General features: G+C 40.2%; 1 protein-coding gene across 1 annotated transcript; it reads left to right on the forward strand.

Annotated features, from left to right (window-relative positions):
* Positions 1-6,653: 6,653 nt before the first annotated feature.
* On the forward strand, positions 6,654-22,409 carry LOC109865950 (scavenger receptor cysteine-rich domain-containing group B protein). Its single transcript, XM_031800041.1, has 6 exons — positions 6,654-6,698; positions 13,434-13,485; positions 17,673-17,741; positions 20,210-20,524; positions 21,901-22,001; positions 22,198-22,409. The coding sequence occupies exons 2-6, from the start codon at positions 13,452-13,454 to the stop codon at positions 22,333-22,335; spliced, it is 657 nt and encodes a 218-aa protein (XP_031655901.1). The 5' UTR covers positions 6,654-6,698; positions 13,434-13,451; the 3' UTR covers positions 22,336-22,409.
* Positions 22,410-24,370: the final 1,961 nt, after the last annotated feature.

Raw genomic sequence — 24,370 nt, forward strand, 5'->3', positions numbered from 1 at the left:
AGCAATTAGGGTTAAGTGCCTTGCTCAAGGACACAGCTACAGATTTTTCACCTAGTCGGCTCAGGGATTTGAACCAGCGACCTTTCGGTTACTGGCCCAATGCTCTTAACCTGCCGCCCCACTGCCTTGTAGTATTACTTAATGTCCTTGAGTCAAACAGGAAGGATGATTTTGATTCTTCTTCTTTTTGAACAGGCTTCCTTCTTCTTATTCTGTCATAGGGGATATTGGGGTAAATTAAGAAATGTTTAACATTCAGCATCACTCTGTCAAGGGAAAAATTGTTTTCTTTCTAACATATACTGAACAAAAATAATAAACGCAACATGCCACCTCCACATTTCTGTACTGAGTGAACTATTCCCTCTAACCTTTAAAACCACGTCTATCTTTATTTCCCAAACACAGTTCAACATAATCACAATTACTTTTTGAATCATTTTAACACAGGCTTAACACTTAACAAACACTTTGTACTTTTTGTAACACTAGACTTCTAACATGCAGTGCTGTGAAAAAGTATTCGTCCCCTTTCTGATTTTCTCTATTTCTGCTCTTTTCTGACACTGAATGTTTTCAGATCTTCAACCAAAACCTAATATTATATGAAGGGAACCTAAGTGAACAAATGAAACACAATGTTAATACTTACACTATTTCATGTATTCAATTAACAAACTTATGCAACACCCAATGCCCCTGTGTGAAAAAAGTCATTGCCACCTCACACTCAACAACTGGTTGTGTCACCTTTAGCTGCAATGACTGCAACCAAACACTTCATATGGTTGTTAATCAGTCTCACATCCCTATGGAGGAATTCTGTCCCAGTCTTCCATGCAGAACTGCTTTAACTCAGTGACATTGGTGGGTTTTCGAACATGCCTTGCCACAGCATATCAATTGGGATTAGGTCTGAACTTTGACTAGGCCACTTCAAATGTGTTGCTTTTTAACCATTTACATGTAGACTTAATTGTGTGTTTTGGATCACTGTCTTTGCTGCATGGCCCAGCTGCACTTCAGCTTCAGCTCATGGACAGTTGGCCTGACATTCTCCGTTAGAATTCTCTGATACAGAGCAGAATTCATAGTTCCTTCAATGATGGCAAGTTGTCCAGGTCCTGAGGCAGCAAAGCATCCCCAAACCATCACACTACCGCCACCATTCTTGACCGTTGGTATCAAATCAAATTGTATTAGTCACATGAGCCGAATACAACCTTACAGTGAAATGCTTACATACGAGCCCCAAACCAACAATTCAGTTTAAAAAAAATATGAATAAGAAATAAAAGTAACAAGTAATTAAAGAGCAGCAGTAAAATAACAATAACGAGACTAATATACAGGGGGTACCGGTACAGAGTCAATGTGCGGGGGCACCGGTTATTTGAGGTAATATGTACATGTAGGTAGATGACAACAACAGAGAGTAGCAGGGGTGTAAACGAGGGAGGTGGGGGGGCACAATGCAAATAGTCTGGGTGACCATTTGATCAGATGTTCAGGAGTCTAACAGCTTGGGGGTAGTAGCTGTTAAGAAGTCTCTTGGACCTAGACTTGGTGCTCCAGTACCGCTGCCGTGCGGTAGCAGAGAGAACCATCTATGACTAGGGTAGCTGGAATCTTTGACACCGCCTGGTATAGAGGTCATGGATGGCAGGAAGCTTGGCCCCAGTGATGTACTGGGCCTTACACTAAACTCTGTAGTGCCTTGCTGAGCAGCTGCCATACCAGGCAGTGATGCAACCAGTCAGGATGCTCTCAATGGTGCAGCTGTAGAACCTTTTGAGAATCTTTTCAGTCTCCTGAGGGGGAATAGGTTTTGTCGTGCCCTCTTCACGACTGTCTTGGTGTGCTTGGACCATGTGTCATCGGCAAACTTAATAATGGTGTTGGAGTCGTGCCTGGCCGTGCAGTCATGAGTGAACAGGGAATACAGGACGGGACTGAGCACGCACCCTTGAGCGGCCCCTGTGTTGAGGATCAGCGTGGCGGATGTGTTGTTACCTACCCTTAGTGTACTTTAGTGTTCTGGGGCACAGGGACTATGGTGGTCTGCTTAAAACATGTTGGTATTACAGACTAGGACAGGGAGAGGCTGAAAATGTCAGTGAAGACACTTGCCAGTTGGTCAGCGCATGTTCGCAGTACATGTCCTGGTAATCCGTCTGGCCCTACAGCCTTATGAATGTTGACCTGTTTTAAGGTCTTACTCACATCGGCTACGGAGAGCGTGATCACACAGTCTTCTGGAACAGCTGGTGCTCTCATGCATGTTTCAGTGTTATTTGCCTCGATGCGAGCATAGAAGTAGTTTAGCTTGTCTGGTAGGCTCGCGTCACTGGGCAGCTCTCGGCTGTGCTTCCCTTTGTAGTCTGTAGTAGTTTCAAGCCCTGCCACATCTGACGAGTGTCAGAGCCGGTGTAGTGTGATTTGATCTTAGTCCTGTATTGATGCTTTGCCTGTTTGATGGTTCGTCGCAGGGCACAGCGGGATTTCTTATAAGTTTCAGGGTTAGAGTCCCACTCCTTGAATATGGCAGCGCTAGCCTTTAGCTCAGTGCGGATGTTGCCTGTAATCCATGGCTTCTTCTTGTGGTATGTACGTACGGTCACTGTGGGGATGACATCATCGATGCACTTATTGATGAAGCCAATGACTGATATTGTGTACTCCTCACCGCTATCGGAGGAATCCCGGAACATATTCCTGTAGCTTAGCACCTGCTTCATCTGACAACTTTTTTATTGATCGAATCACTGGTGCTTCCTGCTTAAATTTTTGCTTGTAAGCAGTAATCAAGAGGATAGAATTATGGTCAGATTTGCCAAATGGAGGGCGAGGGAGAGCTTTGTATGCATTTCTGTGTGTGGAGTAAAGGTGTTCCAGAGTTTTTCCCTCTGGTCCGCCGCCCCTTGTCTTACCAGACGTGACTGTTCTATTCTGCCGATACAGCGTATAACCAGCAAGATGTATGTTGATAATGACGTCATTCAGCCACGACTCCGTGAAGCATAAGATATTACAGTTTTGAAGTTTAATCTTCCACATAGGTCATCGATTTTATTTCCCAAAGATCACAGGTTTGCTAGCAGAATGGAAGGAAGTGGGGGAAGTCTTCCAAATGGACAATGACCCCAAGCATACTTCCAAAGTTGTGGCAAAATGACATAAGGACAACAAAGTCAAGGTATTAGAGTGGCCATCACAAAGCCCTGACCTCAATCCCACAGAAAATGTGTGGGCAGAACTGAAAACGCGTGTGCGAGCGAGCAAGGAGGCCTACAAACCAGACTCAGTTACACCAGCACTGTCACGAGGAATGGGCCAAAATTCACCAAACTTATTGTGGGAAGCTTGTGGAAGGCTACCCGAAACGTTTGACCCAAGTTAAACAATTTAAAGGCAACGCTACCAAATACTAATTGAGTGTATGTAAACTTCTGAGCCACTGGGAATGTGATGGAAAAAATAAAAGCTGAAATAAATCACTCTCTCTAGTATTATTCTGACATTTCACATTCTTAAAATAAAGTGGTGATCCTAACTGACCTAAGACAAGGAATTGTTCCTAGGGTTAAATGTCAGGAATTGTGAAAAACTGAGTTTAAATGCATTTGCTATTTTTATTTGCTCCATGGCTCAAAGGCTGTTTGGCTCATCTCAGTCACAAGGAGGAATAAAGGAGGAATAACTTTGCAGGTGTTTCTGATTAATAAACAATGCCATGCATATATCCTTATGTACATATTCTTTATCCCCTTACACTGTGTATAAGACAGTAGTTTTTTGGAATTGTTAGTTAGATTACTTGTTCGTTATTAATGCATTGTCGGAACTAGAAGCACAAGCATTTCGCTACACTCGCATTAACATCTGCTAACCATGTGTATGTGACAAATAAAATTTGATTTGATTTGATTTGGTAACCAAGGGGCCAGGGTTCCTTTCTTGAAGCATGGTTTTGACTGCTCCTACAGTTATGCTTCAGGACTGCAGTTTAATTGACTCCCAGCCCAGATAGACAATTTCCATGTAGAGAATTTCCACATAGAGAAGTCAGATTTGAACATTCCTTATAAGACACTTCAGTCATCACCTTTGTGCACAAATCATCTATTGAATTATTCAAATAATTGTCGCTGAGGCAAAAAATTATAATTATCACTCAATAGCCAAAGATACACTACATGACCAAAAGTATATGGAGGCCTGCTTGTTGAACATCTCATTCCAAAATCATGGGCATTAATATGGAGTTGGACCCCCCTTTGCTGCTAGAATAGCTTCCACTCTTCTTGGAAAACTTTCCACTAAATGTTGAAATTGCAGCGGGGACTTGCTTCCATTCAGCCACAAGAGCATTAGTGAGGTCGGTCAATGATGTTGGCCAATTAGGCCTGGCTTGCAGTCGGCGTTCCAATTCATCCCAAAGTTCGATGGGGTTCAGGTCAGCTCTGTGCAGGCCAGTCAAGTTCTTCCACACCGCTCTCGACAAACCATTTCTGTATGGACCTCGCTTTGTGCACAGGGGAGTTGTCATGCTGAAACAGGAAAGGGCCTTCCCCAAACTGTTGCCACAAAGTTTGAACCTTTCTGGTGCAGGCCTTCCGCTAGTGACCCACCTCGACAACATCCGATGAAATTGCAGATCGCCAAATTCAAAATACAGAAATAGTCATAATAAACATTCATAAAAATACAAGTGTTATACATCGGCTTAAAGATTAACTTCTTTTTAATCCAGCAGCTTTGTCAGATTTCAAAAAGACTTACGGCGAAAGCATACCATGCGATTATCTGAGGACAGCGCCCCGCTTACAAAAGCATACAAACATTTTCCAACCAAGTAGAGGAGTCACGAAAGTCAGAAATAGCAATAAAATGAATCACTTACCTTTGAAGATCTTCATCTGGTTGCATTCACAAGAGTCCCAGCTACACAATAAATGTTTGTTTTGTTCGATAACATCCCTCTTTATATCCCAAAAACTCAGTTTGTTGGCGCGTTTTGTTCAGTAATCCACTGGCTCAAAGGTGGTCAAAACATGCAGATGAATACATCCTAATAGTACCGGTAAAGTTCGTCGAAACATGTCGAACAATGTTTATAATTAATCCTCAGGTAGTCAATTGTCTAAATAATCGATAATATTTCAACCGGACAATAGCGTATTCAATAGAAAGGAAAAACAACGAAGGGCACGCACTCGTTCACACGCGCAAACCAGCACTGCATGATTCCTCAGTCCACTGACAGAAAGGTCTCATTCTTCTTAATTTTTCAGAAAACAAGCCTGAAACAATGGCTAAAGACTGTTGACATCTAGTGAAGGCCATAGGAACTGCAATATGGGTCCCAACCCATTAGATACTCTATAGGCATTCAATTGAAAACTACCCACATCGAAAAAATCTGATTTTCGCCTGCCATATCAGTTCTGTTATACTCACAGACATGATTTTAACAGTTTTGGAAACTTTAGAGTGTTTTCTATTCACGTCTACCAATTATATGCATATCCTAGCTTCTGGGCCTGAGTAACAGGCAGTTTACTTTGGGCACGCTTCTCATCCAGACGTCAAAATACTGCCCCCAAGCCATAAGAAGTTTTAAGCACAAAATCGTCTAGAATGTCATTGTATGCTGTAGCGTTAATATTTCCCTTCACTGGAACTAAGGGGCCTAGCCCAAACCATGAAAAACAGCCCCAGACCCTTATTCCTCCTCCACCAATCTTTACAGTTAGCACTATGCATTGGGGCAGGTAGCGTTCTTCTGGCATCCGCCAAACCCAGATTCTTCCATCGGACTGCCAGGTGGTGAAGCGTGACTCATTACTCCAGAGACCAATGGCGGCAAGTTTTACAGCACTCCAGCCTATGCTTGGAATTGCGCATGGTGATCTTAGGCTTGTGTGCGGCTGCTCGGACATGGACTAACAGTTATTTTGTTGACGTTGCTTCCAGAGAAGTTTGGAACTCGGTTGTGAGTGTTACAACCGAAGACAGACAATTTGTACGTGCTAAGCACTTCAGCACTCGGCAGTCCCATTCTGTGATCTTGTGTGGCCTACCACTTTGCGGCTGATCCGTTGTTGCTCCTAGACATTTCCACTTCACAATAACAGCACTTACAGTTGACCGGGGCAGCTCTAGCAGAGCAGAAATTTGACAAACTGACTTGTTGGAAAGGTGGCATCCTATGATGGTGCCATGTTGAAAGTCACTGAGCTCTTCAGTAAGGCCATTCTACTGCCAATGTTTGTCTATGGAGATTGTATGGCTGTGTGCTCAATTTTATACATCTGTCTGCAATGGGTATGGCTGAAATAGCCGAATCCACAAATGTTTTTAATTGATTTTATTGAACCTTTATTTAACTAGGCAATTTGAAGGGGTGTCCACATACTTGTATATATATATCGTGTATGTAAATTCAACCAACCAATAGGAATATATAAACATCAAATACATATTTCTGCAGTGTCAAGTGGAAACATAACCAACACTGTTACGGCAACTGCAGGGATCTCCAGAGGGTGTTGCGGTCTGCCCAACGCATCACCGGGGGCAAGCTACCTGCCCTCCAGGACACCTACAGCACCCGATGTCACAGGAAGGCCAAAATGCTCATCAAAGGACATCAACCACCTGAGCCACTGCCTGTTCACCCCGTTATCATCCAGAAGGTCAGTACAGGTGCATCAAAGCTGGGACCGAGAGACTGAAAAACAGCTTCGATCTCAAGGCCATCAGAAGGTTAAATAGCCATCAGTAGTCACATTAGAGGCTGCTGCCCTATATACATACACTTGAAATCACTGGCCACTTTAATAATGTTTACATATTTTGCATTACTCATCTCATATGTATATAATGTATTCTATCCTATTCTACTGTATCTTAGTCTATGCCGCTCTGACATTGCTCATCCAAATATTTATATATTATTAATTCCATTCCTTTACTTTAGATTGCGTCTATTGTTAGATATTACTTGTTAGATATTACTGCACTGTTGGAGATAGAAAAACAAGCATTTTGCTACCACCACAATAACATCTGTGAAGCATGTGTATGTAACAAATACAATTTGATTTGATTTACATGGGCATTTAAGACTTTGAAAATATGAAATATGGTATGCAATCCCTTTTTATATTTAAATAAAAGGCAGTAAAACTGTGTAAAGGGAATCAAGACTTTCACAAGCAGGGCTGAGCAATTAACCAACAATGTTACTAAACAACTAATTGACAGACGTTGGTTCAAGTACTTGAATTCCATTTAGTTATTTTTGTGAGCCCAAAGCGCTGTTATTGTAGAGAAAAATCCTAATAATTTAGGAGAGAAATCAAGTCAAGAACTATGTGGGACACTAGGCTGAAGGGAGTGGTAGTTTTCATTAAACAAATATGCAACCTCGGTTAGCGCAGACACGTGGTAATTTACTACAATGACCATAATCCATTGCACCATTTTTTTATTCTCAAACATAGACAAATCAGAAAGGAAATGGCTGACCTCTCACCAAAATCTGTCCAAAATAAGCCTAATGCGCTTCTATAGGCTTATTTTGGACGTAAGCTTGTTGCCTGCCTTCCCTCCTTTGGGACAACTACTCCCATTGTTATTGTTGGGGTCGGAGACATGAGCATCTCCTCATTGTCTTTTTTTATGAAAATTCTAGAACTGTTTATTGTTCGATCTTGGCCCCTGACCACTTCCTGTTGCAATTTTTTGTTGTTTTGATTGCGTTACCACTTTGTCGCTATATTTTGCGAGTTTTCAGACCCCTCCAGCGGCTTTTATTTGCCAAAGAGTACTGCGTCAAATTTAGCCTATTTGTAAGGCTGCCCCCAGCGACTTTCCTGTTTGTGTGTGTGTGTGTGTGTGTGTGTGTGTGTGTGTGTGTGTGTGTGTGTGTGTGTGTGTGTGTGTGTGTGTGTGTGTGTGTGTGTGTGTGTGTGTGTGTGTGTGTGTGTGTGTGTGTGTGTGTGTGTGTGTGTGTGCCTGCTCGGTTGAGCTCAGCTGTGCTACTCTGCAGTCTGCTCCCTCTCCGCCTCGTATGTGCACCAAGCAACCTTAAAAGAAACTAGTCTGCACCTTATTAAACATTTTCCTTGTTGTTAAATGACACCACAGCTCTCCAAGACAAAATTAATAATTATACAAAATAGAATACCAAATTATTTGTAGTATTTTCAAAAAATGTTATCTGCCTTACTCTGTTTTTTTCTATGCTGTTTATTTAAATAGGTTGCTTTTTGTTCTACTTCAAATATGATATTTAGGTTTTGCTTTGGAGAATTTCTCATTGCATGAAAGACTGAGGTAGAGCTCTATAGAGCAAATAAATTCATTAAAAAATCCTACAATGTGATTTTCTGGAATTTTTTTTTCTCATTTTGTCTGTCATAGTTGAAGTGTACCTATGATGAAAATTACAGGCCTCATCTTTTTACGTGGGAGAACTTGCACAATTGGTGGCTGACTAAATACTTTTTGCCCCACTTTACATTTCCTTGGAAAGATAACTGCCCGGTGGTTCTCTGTCCATAGGCTATAGACTCCTCTATTTAATTACATGTGCACCTGATCTCACATGTAGACTAGAGCTATTTTCCTTTTCAATATTAGGATCTTTTTTTATTGCACATCGACTCACATTGGTTGATTTCACATTATCAATATTTCCTCCCTATAAGCTGTCTCATCGTCGTTGGTGATCAGGTCTACAGTACCACCGTCGTGTCGTCTGCAAACTTGATGGTGTTGGAGTCGAGCGCTGTCGTGGGTGAACAGGGAGTACAGGAAGAGACTAAACACGCACCCCTGAGGGGACCCCATGTTGATGGTCAGCGTGGCAGATGTGTTGTTGCTTACCCTTACCACTTTTTGTCACACCTGGACTACTGCCCAGTCAAATGATCAAAATATATAAAAATCTTTCTCATCAGTAACGTTTTTGTTTATGATTATTGTATTTATTGTTATTTTAGATTTTCTGTCTCCCTGATATCACTTTCCACCCTGTGTCATAGCTGCGGGAAGGATGTTTTAGATAGGGAGTGCTGTCAACAGGGTGAGTTTATCAGGGGGTACTGCAGCACCCCAACCTCCCGTGACTATGGCCTGTATGCAGAGGGGCATCAGAATTCAAATAAAAACATGTCTTAACCTTTTTGTAGTTAACAAATCCAATATTGAAACGTTAGAACTAGAGTAACATTAACAAGCATTGAAAAGATGAATCCATTCTTCTCGAATAAAAAAAAATCTCTCCGTTTTAGAATCACGATTGTAATGTCAGTCAGCTAATAGGCTATGCTTCAGACGGGGAGGGGCCTACACACACACACACACACACACAAACTGGCAAAGATTTTCAGCTGGCAGACAGACACTGGAATAAGTTTGACTGACAAGAGTGAGGGCTTTAAATAGGTGCTTTGTTGCATTTTTTTGTGGGACTGGAAAAAAATGCTGGAATGTAAAATAACGTCATTAACTGGTTCCCATGCTTTTAAAATGCCGGGTCCATTCATGATTCTGTTCCTCAAAAAAAATATTTTCAATTTTCGATTGTTCCCTGAACCGGTTCCAACCCCTGCTTTACAAACTCACTTCAATCTACCTTTTCCACAGCCTCAGGTCAAAGCAATTATTTCTGAAATAACTCTGTGCTTCAGTCCATGTCTTCCGCAGGTTCACCAGATGATACTGACACTGCTAATTGTTTGGACAAGGATGTTTTTGTGGAAGGAAGGATTGTGGTTGTAAAAAGTAAATGGTTTGGTTCGGTGAGATTTAGAAAAAAAAAACTCTAACCTTGTAAAAGGGCAATGAATAACTCTCCACTGAATGACTATAGAAAGTCTTCCTCCTATACACATACAGTGCCCAGTGAATAGTGCTGAGCGATTAGAGTTTCTTGAGGTTGGTTTCAGTTAGATTATCAAAATAATCACGGTTTTAGATTTTGGTATCGATCATTTACTTTAAAATTAAACACATTATGAAATATTGACATTACAATGATTTTTAGGAAATTCCAAAGACAAAAATAGTGAACATTCAATTGCCAAAACATTGAAAATATTACATTGTCTCTGTCAGGTCCACATTGGTAGAAATCAATCGAAAAATAGAATATATAATAAAATATATCAGAAATAGTCAAATATATCAGTTGTGTATATTACTTTGATTACTTTATTATTTTTCATTCCTTAAAGTACTCTTCTCATCTCTGCTCAAGCAGGTAGCAGACAGACCATCTACGTCACGTGCTCCCAATACTGTACTGTCTTTAGTCATCCTATTTACCTAGCCTGACTAAGTATGCTGCAGAGCTGTCTGACAAAATCATTTTACTAGTTCTTCCAAGTAGTGTTAGAGTTGCGTAAATTCAAATCTGGTATCAGGATAAATATAACAATGAGTCACCGATTTTATACTATGTATTTTTTATTAGCTAAGTAATAAATGGCAAATGCAACTTTCGTATATACGGGCTCACTGTAATATCACGCAGGGCAGAACAGAGAACTGACAAGATGTATGTAAAACAGTATTCTTTATACTGTGATAGACAGTTCCAACCCGTCTGTTGGCCTATCACAGTAGAGACTGGGCGTGGTTTAAACTTGCTCAGCCTATTGCAGGTGCTCAGGCGGGTCCCCGCCTCTTGGCGCTTCTGTTGATAGATGTAAATGTTGCTTGTGAAGAACATCCAGGCTCTCATGCTCCATACCGTTATCTCGCACCTGGCTCCTGTTATCTAACAAAAGACCGCTTGTTCTCGCAACACCCCGCTCTGAATGTGCTCCCCTCCCAACTAATTTGAACAGTCCCTGTCTTCATGCTTCTCTGTATTTTTCCATCATGAGAAAGTCCCATGGCCCTGATACTTTTAACAATGTTTCAAGTCAGCTATGTTGCATAACACATACATACATCCACACAAGCCAACAGCAGATAATATTCAATCATATATATGTTAATGGCTATAATGTAAAATACAGGATCCAACAGTAGATAAGGAATACTTTCACGAACTGTATGTCCCTCTTGTTGTTGTGCTGTACATTCCTCTCCCATGTGGTCTATGTGGTCTGTCCTTCTGTGTATCTAACCAACCTTAACCTGCATGAAAGTGTATCCATCCAGAGGACTGTATAGACTTCTTTGGAAAGTAAACCATAACAAAACGAATTTAGAACACGAGGCTCCACTCTTACATCCGGCTAGTTAGCCCCCTGCCCCAAGAGAACTCAACATGTGCAGGGCATGTTACAAGCAGAAAAGTAAATAAAGTCTACTTATAAAGACAGAAAACTGGGGTTACATGTAGCCTAGTCAGCGTATGGAAAAGTCAGAGGCAAGCTAGCCAGCCAGACACTTCAGAGGACGTCGGCTACTTCATTAGGTTACCTGGATAGTGGTGAGAAACAACAGGCCATACAGAGGTTTGCAGCGGACACTGTAGCCTCCATAGAAATACGAATGAATATGTCTATGGTAGCCTCTTTGTTTGACAGGCAGATGGTGGGATATCCTTTTTCACAGGGGTGTAGGAAAAATACAGTTTAAGCCAAATTGGTACATTTACCTGCTTATGATTTCTGAAATTTGATAGGCTATTTTAGTCAACCTGTCTAGTCAGTCCTGGCTTACCTGCAGCTTCTTTTCAGTCATAACTTGTTGCCCTATAAGACAAATAAATTATAATGCATAGGCTAATAAATAAATCAGCACTGAAGAACAAATGTCTTAAATCATAAATCGGTGTTCCAGTTGTGTATTTGATCTGCGAGTGTGCTAGCACCAGCCGAGCAAGCCTCCCTCTTTGGGTGCGTTCGTAAATTCACTCTGGCTATCTACTCCGATTTCAGAGCACTCTGTCTGAGTGTGCCAGAGCGCAGAATAACTGCATTTACGAACGTGCATGAATATGACCGGTGTCAGTAAATTTCGGCATAAAAACATAATTATTTATGACAACAGCACAGTCACCAACGCTCTAGATATCATGAAAACAGCCAAACCAGATCTGCTAGGGCATGTAAAATGGTCAGAGTGAGGTGTTCTCTCATTTGCTTCTTGCAGTAGCTAGCAAGCTAGCCAATGTCAGCAAATTGGCCAGGTCGCAATTGTAAATGAGAACTTGTTCTCAACTTGCCTACCTGGTTAAATAAAGGTAAAATAAATAAATAAATAAATAAAAATTAGCTTGGGTGCTTGACTGATTTTATGAACGCCCTTTGGCATTCCAGATTTAATTTCCGAACACACCCTTTAGTGTCAGTAATGTACGTTCCGAAAACGGAATATATGAGTCTAAGACGTAGTTTTCAAATATAAAGTTTGTATGTCCGAACTCAGAATCAAATATGCTTTCAAAAAATAACATGGTCGCTGTGGTAGAACGTTTAGGCACAAGCTTGATGTAGTCATTCATTGCGTGCTATAAATATGGGACCACATACCGAACTACTTTAATACACACATAAGTGAATTTGGGGGGGGGGGGGGGGGGGTCTTGGTACAAAAAGTGCTGAAATTCCTAAACGGTTCATCCCGATATGGATGAAAATACCCTCAAATTAAAGCTGACATATTGTACCTTAACGTCATAGTCATTGTTCGATTTCAAATTCAAACCTTTTGGAATATTGAGCAAAAAGAAGAAAAACTGCCCGCAAAATTACAGAGGGCACTGTACTATTCAATAGGAGGAAAGGTGTTTTTGATTGAAGAATTAAATCAAACATTTCAGAACAAAGATTTGACTACACAATAACAAGAAGGTTTAGATATTAACTTTGTGATTGTGCTTTTCATTGGGACAATTTTGTATTAACTAACTGACAACTGTAGTTACCCAGATGAAGAAATACTATAGTACACTATGGCATAAATACTGTAGTATTACTATATTTATATATTATAGTATTCACTGTCGTGTTCTTGCAGACTTTACTGTAGTATTCACTACAGTGTTTTTGAGGACATGACTGTAGTATTTACAGTACTATAGTAATTACTGTAATGGAGGAATACTATAGCGTGTAGTATAGTATTCTACAACATTCTATAGTAAGTACTTCACATGATCGAGGGACACTAGTGTGGAATACAGTATATTATAGTTTACTAATGTTTACTACAGAATTCTATAGTAAGTACTATATTATTCTATAGTAAACTGTAGTATTTTTTCACGTAGGTATCGTTCAAATCTCAAATGATTTCTAAATAAAAGCATTGGGTATCACTCAAACATTAAATGGCAAAGACGTAACCAATATTCAGCATTTGTCTGGACACTCCAATCAGATAACAGATATTAAAACCTACAGATTATTGTTCCTTGTTATGGAAGTCATTATCATAGTGTGTGTTCTCTCTTTGTGTCATAGGGTAAACAGTCTACCATCATGCAGTGGATGTTATTCCTAGTGCTGTTCTCAGGTCAGTGTCTTTATTCAATGTCTACTCACTATCATCAAGTGTGAAGCGCAAAACCAGGGGTTATGGGCAGTCAAAAAAACATTTTTTTCCTGTGTTTATTTAAATCATTGTACAACAGCTGAATGAAAGTAACACTACCAAGGTCTGACATAAATGGATCAGTGTAATTTCCTGATAGTTGCTGGTTGAAAATACAATCTACACAGGACCTTCTAAATCAGCAGGTTTTGCATGGGTGGAGTTTCGGCTTGCCTGGTGAAATCACTATTGAAATAAATGTTTTAGGTTGTAATCTTTCACATGACTGGGAATACATATATGCATCTGTTGGTCACAAATATATTTTATAAAAAAGTTAGGGGTGTGGTTAAAAAAAAAAGTCAGTATCTAGTGTGACCACCATTTGCCTCATGCAGGGTGACATCTCCTTCGAATAGAGTTGATCAGGCTGTTGATTGTGGCCTGTGGAATGTTGTCCCACTCCTCTTCAATGGCTGTGCGAAGATGCTGGATATTGGCGGGAACTGGAACACGCTGTCGTACACGTCGACCCAGAGCATCCCAAACATGCTCAATGGGTGACATGTTTGGTGAGTATGCAGGCCATGGAAGAACTGGGACATTTTCAGCTCCCAGGAATTGTCTACAGATCCTTGCATCATGGGGCCGTGCATTATCATGCTGAAACATGAGGGGATGGCGGCGGATGAATGGCACAGCAATGGGCCTCAGGATCTTGTCACGGTATCTCTGTGCATTCAAATTGCCATTGATAAAATGTAATTGTATTCATTGTCCGTAGCTTATGCCTGCCTATACCATAACCCCACTGCCACCATGGGGCACACTATTCACAACGTTGACATCAGCAAACCACTCGCCTACACAACGCTATCTGCCCGATACAGTTGAAACCGGGATTAATCCGTGAAGAGCACATTTCTCCAGCGTGCCAGTGGCCATTGAAGGTGAGCATTTGCCCACAGAATTCGGTTAACACACCGAACTGCAGTCAGGTCAAGACCCTGGTGAGGACGATGAGCACGCAGATGAGCACAGAGACATCTGTGGCATTGTGTTGTGTGACAACTGCACATTTTACAGTGGCCTTTTATTGTCCCCAGCACAAGGTGCACCTGTGTAATGATCATGCTGTTTAATCTTGATATGCCATACATGTCAGGTGGATGGATTATTTTGGCTAAGGATAAATGTTCACCAACAGATGTAAACAAATTTGTGCACAAAATTTGAGCGAAATAAGCGTTTTGTGCATATTGAACATTTCTGGGATCTTTTATTTCAGCTCATGAAACATGGGACCAACACTTTACATGTTGTGTTAATATTTCAGTTCAGTATACTTGCTTGAATTTTGGGGGGGGTTGCAAAAATGCTGTTTTTCTTTCTTTTATCATTTTTTTATGGAAAACTATTACAGTAAGGCAGTGGTGGTAAAAGTACCCAATTGTCATACTTGAGTAAAAGCAGTGGTGTAAAGTACTTAAGTAAAAATACTTTAAAGCACTGCTTAAGTCGTTTTGGGGGGTATCTGTACTTTACTATTTATATTTTTGCCAACTTTTACTTCACTTCACTACATACAGATAATAATGTACTTTTTACTCCATACATTTTCCCTGTCACCCAAAAGTACTTGTTATATTTTGACAGGAAAATTGTCAGATTCACACAGTTATCAAGAGAACATTCCGGGTCATCCCTACTGCCTCTGATCTGGTGGACTCACTAAATACAAATGCTTTGTTTGTAAATTAGTGTTGGAGTGTGCCCTTGGCAATCCGTCAATAAAAAAATATATATATATTTTGCTGTCTGGTTTGCTGAATATAAGGAATTTGAAATGGTTTGTACTTTTACTTTGGATACTTAAGTACATTTGAGCAATTCTATTTCCTTTTACTTAATACTTAAGTATATTTCAAACCAAATACTTTTAGACTTTTACTCAAGTGGTATTTTACTGGGTGACTTTCTCTTTTACTTGAGTCATTTTCTAATAAGGTATCTTTACTTTTACTCAAGCATGACAATTTAGTACTTTTTCAACCACTGAGTAAAAGTAAAGGTACCTTAATAGATTAATAGAAAATGACTCAAGTAAAAGTGAAAATCACCCAGTAAAATACTACTTGAGTAAAAGTCTAAAAGGTATTTGGTTTTAAATTTACTTAAGTATTAAAAGGAAATGTAACTGAAATTATTTATACTTTTACTTCTGATAGTTAAGTATATTTGAGCAAATTCCTTATATTAAGCAAACCAGATCTTTTCAAACTAAGCATTTGTTTTTAGTGAGTCCGCCATATCAGAGGCAGTAGGAATGACCTGGGATTTTCTCTTGATAAGTGCATGAATTTGATCATTTTCCTGTCCTGCTAGGCATTCAAAGTGTAACGAGTATTTTTGGCTACCAAGGAACATGTTTGGATTCAAAAGTACATTTTGTTTTATTTAGGAGCGTAGTGAAGTAAAAGTTATCAAAAAATAAATAGTATAGATACCCCAAAAAACTACTTAAGTAGTAGTTTAAAGTATTTTTACTTAAGTACTTTACACCACTGCAGTAAGATACTTATTTGTTACCCAGAAATGGTTTGATACCGAGATAAAAACAGCTGCCCTGGGTCTTTAAAGAGAATTGTTCAAGACAATTTGCCACCATGTGATTTCGGCTGTGGATTGTCTTGTTCAAAAAGCAGGAACCACAATTATTTTCCTATTATTTCCCTATATGAACAGAGAGGATATTTTTTCTATTCCCGAAGCCTAAAAATGTCCAGACCAGAGTAGTAACTCCCCCTGCCAGCATCACAACCAAAGTGTTAGGGGGAAACAGTGAAATGTAAAAAAAAAATTGTGAAGAAAAATCTCCTTTAAATAACATCAACCTCAGTTGCCCCTATCACTCCCATAGATGTTTAGCTAGTGGTGGATGAACTTAGCTTAAGTTTGTAGTGGCTGTTTACAGAAAACCAAACCATACGGTTTCTCCTGGCCCATAGACTCCTTTCAGGGTGAGGAACCATGGAACAATAAGTTTGCCCTTTAAAGGTCATTGTAGAATTGAAGATGAACACAGGCAGATAGTTTAGTAGACTCCAGATTTTCTTTAGTGGACTACACAAAATTGGGTAGTACAAGAACTAATGTTTCGAGAGGTTGCTTAAAAACTGCAGTCTGTGATCAGTATAAGCACAAAGATCAAAATCGCAGATTTTCTTAAATTATATATCTAGCAATGCAATGTTTATGATGTTGAAGAGATCCCATTAAAAGCAGATGGAGAGTTTTTCAGAGCACAACATTTTTTAATAGTTCAAGCAACAGAGACCATCTTCCTGAATGTTGAAAATAAAATGTGTGTCCTTGCTACAGCAGTCTTCATTTTTATTGGCAGTGGAAGCAGTAGTTATAGTTTATTTTATTCCCGTAACCATAAACTCTTAGCACCTTTTTTTCTATCTAGAACCAAAAGGGTTTCTTCTGCTGTCCCATAGGAGAACCATTTGAAGAACCAGTTTTGGTTCCAGGTATAACTCTTTCGGGTTCCATGTAGAACCCTCTGTGGAAAGGGTTCTACATGAACCCAAAAGAGTTATACCTGGAACCAAAACTGGTTCTCCTATAGGGACAGCCGCAGAACCCTTTTTTCTGTGTAGTGGTGACTGTAGAAATAGTACTATTGAGTGTAGTAGTACAGCATCAGTAATGTACTGTAATGGTAGTAGTAGTGACTTATGGAAGTAGAGGCGTTACTGACTGAAGTACAGTAATATTGACTTTCTAATGTTTTATTGAGCCCCCCCTCCAGTTCGAACAGTCGGAAGATGTGGTTTGAACAGTGGATTCACTCCACAGAAACCCCAGCGTTGAGCTGAGCACAACTGCAGATCCGAGTCACATGGCATCATTGTAAATGACATCACACTGCTTGCTTACCAAGTACCGCTTCCCCCTAATTTGGCTATTAACAAGGCTCGAACTCGGGACCTCTGCCTCGCAAACATTCGTGACCACCCTCCTGAAGCGTCTCTACCCGTTGCTATATTGATTGCGTAAGGGACGAGTGAGTTTCACAGATCCCAATCTGCTTCACATGCTTATGTAGAGGGATAAATTATGAAAAGGGTATTCTGATTTTGATTAACTTTTTTCTACTCTAGTGAAAGACTTAACAGAACCAGTAAACGGAACTATGACGGCTGCCTCTACACCTGTTATGACAACAAGAGGTAATAATGCTGCATCCCATGTGATATGATAAATAGACCTACAGTACACTACCTTATAGGGGATAGTGGGGAATTAGGATCATTACGTCAAGGAAATATAGTATTCTTTCTAACAAATATATCAACAGATACTGTGCCCTATGTAATTATAGGGAGAGTGAAGCATGTAAAAAAAAATGTTTGTCTCTATACTTCAAAACTTTGGATTTGAAATCAAACAATGATTATGATGTTAAAGTGCAGACTGTCAACTTTAATTTTGGGGTATATTCATCCTATCGGGTGAACCGTTTAGAAATGACAACACTTTTTGTACGTGGTCCCTTCATTTTAGGAGAACAAAGGTATTGGGACAAATTCACTTATATTGTAATAAAGTAGTAAAAAGTTCAGTATTTGGTCCCATATACATAGCGGTTCACACGATACGGATGAAAATACCCTCAAATTAAAGCTGAAAATCTTCACTTTAACCTCAATCATTGTTTAATTTCAAATCTAAACTTTTGGAGTATAGAGCCAAAAGAAGAAAACAATTGTTCCCTGTCCCATACCAAGTTCATATGCATGACATTTTTCTAAAATACTATGCAATTACTGACAAAATGTAATCATCATTTGTATTGGGTATGTTCAGCCTTTGGCTCAACTTGCCCTGGCCAAATGGCACAATTTACCCCAAAGCAAAACATGTATTATATTAGCCCACAGCTACAAGGATTAGGGTTGCATAGTTTCCAGATAATTTACCAAAGTTACCTGAATCTTCAGTAATATTGGTAATTAACAGAAAATCTAAGGCAATCTATCATAACTTTGGTAATTTAATTTTTTTAATGTATTCATATATAGTATTAATTTATTATATATGTGTCCACATTGTCCATGAGTTTCTAGTGGATAAACCTTATGGTTCAAGAGAAAATAGCCTAATTAACAATAAATGATTACCTAAAATTCTTGAAAGATACCAAAATTCTGGTAGTTTACTAGTCAACTTTGGAAGTTTCCAGTATTATACCCTCCCTTAGCAACCCTAACAAGGATGCACTTTCATGCTAGGCTTAGGACCTCGTATTGTAGCTTATAGAGAATCCAACTAATGTATAAAAGTCTTAAAACTATCTATTTAGGTTTTGATACACACATCATGAAACCTCAAACACAAATTCACCTGACATTGGGGAAATCTGTTTTTTGGACCAAACTTCCTACATTTTTTCATGTGGTTTCTTCCTTCACAGACTCAATGAAATGATGATGGCCTCTATCTAAATATTTGGTCACATGATTCATTTTGTGTATAGTTTCCTAGAAACAAGGGTTGGCTCAACTAACCCTTTGGCACAATTTATCCCACGCTCCCCTACTGCTTGCAGCTGAATCAGAGCCCTCTCCCCTACTTTTAGTTGGTGATGGGAAGTTTGGGTCTTTATACTGATTCTGATCTTTTAAATTCTTCAAAAGAATGAATCTATAGACTCTTTAGATTCGTTCCTTTGATTCAATAATGCCCAGAGGCCAATGCATACAGGACCTCTACCAGCGAACAATGAAAACAAAACTCAAAAGAATCATGATTCTACAAGACTCTTGTTCTCTCTGTCATTTGTGACTGAGATTAATAAAAGTGGGCTTGAAAATAATGTACATTTCGGTTTGCTAGGCATACAAATAAGATTATTTCTTGATACCTTTAAAAAAAACAAGGTTTAGTTGCAGCCGCAACCGTACTAGATTGTGAACGACTCGTCTTGGCGGATTGCAATTGCTTGGCTACCGTCGGGAGATTAGCACATTATCATTAATATTAACTGCAGCGACCCCCCGAAACAATTCGTTCTCGAGTTTGTTGAGCAGAAGCAGGCTGTGTAATGTTTGGTTCTACACAGCAGTGTTCATCGATAACCTTCATTCTCAATTCATTGAGTACATTTTTACACCATGCAATCAATTATCAGTTCAAAACTGTTTGCATTATCTATTTTCCTGTGCGCACATACTGCATGATAGACAGTTGGTGGTCGGAGCATGTCTTCGGAGCCGCCGAGGCAGAGGAGCGCATATCAATCCTGCTGAATAATATATAAACCTGCTGAAGAATATATCCATCCTGCTGAAGAATTCATTGCGGCCATCAGGTCAAATTTAACGACTAAAAGGAATGAGTTACTCGTAAAAACTAACCCTGACTCGAGTCATTAAAAAGAGTTGTGCAGTTTGAGAACAATTTGTTCTTTTTGAACGTCACTACTTTCAGTGAACGTGAAATAAACACTCCAGAAGCTAATTGGTAGACCAACAGCTTTAATAGACATTGGAATACTTACTATTCATAATGATGTACTACTTTATTTTCTATTTATAGATTGTGCAACGACACCTTTTTGTCATCAAGCAAACCATGAAGACTTTCTTCTCCTCTATTTTGACATGTACCCATCTGTCAATCTCTCGGTCTTCTCCAGAGATGCCCACCATCCGCATGGTGAACGGCAACAACCGCTGCCAGGGCCGTGTGGAGGTGTTCCATATCAATCAGTGGGGCACGGTGTGTGATGACCTTTGGGACCTTCAAGATGCCCAGGTGGTGTGTGGGCAGCTGGGCTGTGGCACCGCCATCTCAGCCAATTCGCAGGCCTACTTCGGCACCGGCTTGGACCCTATCCTCTTAGATGATGTAGACTGCAATGGAAGCGAGATAGATCTCACAAACTGCTCACACTTAGGCTGGGGAATGCACAACTGTAACCATAATGAGGACGCTGGAGTCATCTGCACGGGTAAGGGATTCGATTCTAAGGAGTTGTGTGCTTTTACTTATCAATGGGAACGTGTATAAAGATTTCGGAATTCAGATATGACGTCATTGTTTTAGCAGCGCTAACAAACCGTGCAAATACATCCGCCAAACACTGGCTTCGAGGGCATTAGCACTTTTACACAAGGGGTTACCAACATTCAAATAACGATTGACACATTTTCATTAAAAAACATTCTTTTTATTCATACTATTTCATCCTTCCACAAGATATAGTCCCGACACAAATGCTATATTGGGTGGAAACGTTATTGCTACAGCAGCTAGCCAACTACGGCTAATTTACACTCATTTCAAAAAGTGCAGCCAGAATATCAGCAAAGTAGCTACATTTGTTTAAGCTGTTTTCTAGTAACATTAATTTGGATGCATCCATAACAATGAGCTAATGAGGCGCGATTTCGCCTGGTATAGAACATGTGCTCACTCCAGGACACTGCTGTTCAGAGGAGCTACCAACCACACAGCTACAGCAAAACAATCCCTTCAAACTGAAGCTGTAAAGACTGTAAATGAGCTACGTTTCGTTTGACTTTTTTCAATAGATTTCTTTTTTAAAATACCATAAAAATGATGCAAGCTGATTCATGATTTCGACTGACTGAGAAACGCTGCCTGCCAGCAAGGTTTATACAGATATCCGCTGTTGAAAACAAAATTTCAGTCTAAAAGAAATGTGAGGTAATGTCAGTGGATTGCGCAGATGGAACAGAGTAAATAGGAATTTTGACGTCATAGATTTAGACAAAGGTACATTTGTGCAATAGACACGTGCTGGAATGCTGTTTTCACCAATCAGCATTCAGGATTAGACCCAGGCGTTGTATAATATGTCAATAAATCAGCACTTTTTTTTGTTTTTCAAAATGCTGGAGTATTTGAGATAGAATTGGGATCATGTATGATGTACTAATGATGATTTAAAAAAAGAGTAATTGAGTGCAATGTACAATAGGCGAACTTCACAAACTAGGAATTTGTGGTAAGTGATGGAGGCCACCATCTTTATGCACCTCCGCTATTGTGTGATAATGATTGTTTGTGCATGTGAAGCAACCAAGACAGACTGTAACGGGAGAGATTGCTCTAAAATTGCTGTATATTTTGATTGGTAGAATATACACTATATACACAAAAGTATGTGGACACCCCTTCAGATTAGTGGATTCGGCTATTTCATGTGGCTGAAATAGCCAAATCTACTCATTTGAAAGGGTGTCCACATACATTTTTGTATATAGTGTATGTGGACCACTCTTGCTTTGGTTACCACTGCTAAATTCAGCCTTTTCCCCAGATATAGTGTGATGTTCTACCATCTGTGCTGTCTATTGATAGAGTCCCCCACTAAGACGATACAGATGGTGAGAGTGGAGCTGACCCCTGATTCACCTACGAACTTAAGTGATCCTGCCGTGAGTGAGGCCATTTTGCAGCAGGTGAGTCTCACCCTCTACTCAACTGTATATTGGGCTTTCTCAACCGGCAGACTCCCAGGAGGAACAGACCCAAAGTCCAATGCAATTCTTTACTAACATATTTCAGTTATAAAACACAGTCATGGATATCAACTAAGAGTACATTATGGAACCCTACAATATTACAAAATATATTCAGTAAATGACTTATTTTCAGATAAAAGCCAAACTGAGAGCTCGGGGGATGTCTGACACCGTTAAACTGAGTTGGAAAGTGCAGCCCGATGAAGAAATTTTCCACAAGAAGGAGATGGGAAAGAGTCCGAAAATGAGGAGGAAGAGGTCAGAACTTTAAATACACATAGGCAAATATACAGTGTACAAACCATTAAAAACACCTTCCCAATATTAAAGGTACTATGCACTATCTTCATTGATTAAAATGTTTTTTTATTACCTATAGTAACTGCTATAATGCTTGATATTGAACGATAATGCTTCCTTTATATAACCATAAGATCATTTTTGATTTAATACAGAAAAAACTAGTTTTATTGTAAATGTGTGATATACAGTTCAATGTTTAAAGGACAAAGGACTATTTTTTTAATCTACCCTATAATGAATAACTTTAATTAGCATGGAGCCTTACTTTAAGGGAGGCAGGTAGCCTAGTGGTTAGAGCATTGGGCCAGTAACTGAAAAGGTTGGTGGATCGAATCCCCAATCTGACAAGGTAAAAATCTGAAACAGGCAGTTAACCCACTGTTCCAAGGCCGTCATTGAAAAATAAGAATGTTCTTAACTGAATTGCCTAGCTAAATAAAGGTTACATTTTTTATTTAATTACTTGAAATATGGGTATACGGTTGGAAGTCGGAAGTTTACATACACTTAGGTTGGAGTCATTAAAACTTGTTTTTCAACCACTCCACACACATTTCTTGTTAACAAACTATAGTTTTGGCAAGTCGGTTAGGACATCTACTTTGTGCGTGACAAGTCATTTTTCCAACAATTGTTTACAGACATTATTTCACTTAAAATTCACTGTATCACAATTCCAGTGGGTCAAAAGTTTACATACACCAAGTTGACTGTGCCTTTAAACAGCTTGGAAAATGATGTCGTGGCTTTAGAAGCTTCCAATAGGCTAATTGACATAATTGGAGGTGTACCTGTGGATGTACACTGCTCAAAAAAATAAAGGGAACACTAAAATAACACATCCTAGATCTGAATGAATGAAATATTCTTATTAAATCCTTTTTTCTTTACATAGTTGAATGTGCTGACAACAAAATCACACAAAAATTATCAATAGAAATCAAATTTATCAACCCATGGAGATCTGCATTTGGAGTCACACTCAAAATTTAAGTGGAAACCCACATTACAGGGCTTATCCAACTTTGATGTCCTTAAAACAAGTCAAAATGAGGCTCAGTAGTGTGTGTGTGGCCTCCACGTGCCTGTATGACCTCCCTACAACGCCTGGGCATGCTCCTGATGAGGTGGCGGATGGTCTCCTGAGGGATCTCCTCCCAGACCTGGACTAAAGCATCCGCCAACTCCTGGACAGTCTGCGGTGCAACGTGGCGTTGGTGGATGGAGCGAGACATGATGTCCCAGATGTGCTCAATTGGATTCAGGTCTGGGGAACGGGCAGGCCAGTCCATAGCATCAATGCCTTCCTATTGCAGGAACTGCTGACACACTCCAGCCACATGAGGTCTAGCATTGTCTTGAATTAGGAGAAACCCAGGGCCAACCGCACCAGCATATGGCCTCACAAGGGGTCTGAGGATCTCATCTCGGTACCTAATGGCAGTCAGGCTACCTCTGGCGAACACATGGAGGGCTGTGCGGCCCCCCCAAAGAAATGCCACCCCACACCATGACTGACCCACCGCCAAACCGGTCATGCTGGAGGATGTTGCAGGCAGCAGAACGTTCTCCACGGCGTCTCCAGACTGTCACATGTGCCCAGTGTGAACCTGCTTTCATCTGTGAAGAGCACAGGGCGCCAGTGGCGAATTTGCCAATCTTGGTGTTCTCTGGAAAATGCCAAACGTCCTGCACGGTGTTGGGCTGTAATCACAACCCCCACTTGTGGACATCGGGCCCTCATACCACCCTCATGGAGTCTGTTTCTGACCGTTTGAGCAGACACATACACATTTGTGGCCTGCTGGAGGTCATTTTGCAGGGCTCTGGCAGTGTTCCTCCTGCTCCTCCTTGCGGAGGTAGCGGGTTGTTGCCCTCCTACGGCCTCCTCCACGTCTCCTGATGTACTGGCCTGTCTCCTGGTAGCGCATCCATGCTCTGGACACTACGCTGACAGACACAGCAAACCTCCTTGCCACAGCTCGCATTGATGTGCCATCCTG

The sequence above is a fragment of the Oncorhynchus kisutch genome, linkage group LG20, assembly GCF_002021735.2.
Source record: "Oncorhynchus kisutch isolate 150728-3 linkage group LG20, Okis_V2, whole genome shotgun sequence".
Classification (NCBI taxonomy): domain Eukaryota; kingdom Metazoa; phylum Chordata; class Actinopteri; order Salmoniformes; family Salmonidae; genus Oncorhynchus; species Oncorhynchus kisutch.

Bases quoted from the DNA above. Each gene is read 5' to 3' on its own strand.
- LOC109865950 (XM_031800041.1), top strand. From the start codon at position 13,452: ATGCAGTGGATGTTATTCCTAGTGCTGTTCTCAG. The intron at 13,486-17,672 runs GTCAGTGTCTTT...TTTCTACTCTAG, and splicing joins ATTCCTAGTGCTGTTCTCAG to TGAAAGACTTAACAGAACCA. The intron at 17,742-20,209 runs GTAATAATGCTG...GGTCTTCTCCAG, and splicing joins ACCTGTTATGACAACAAGAG to AGATGCCCACCATCCGCATG.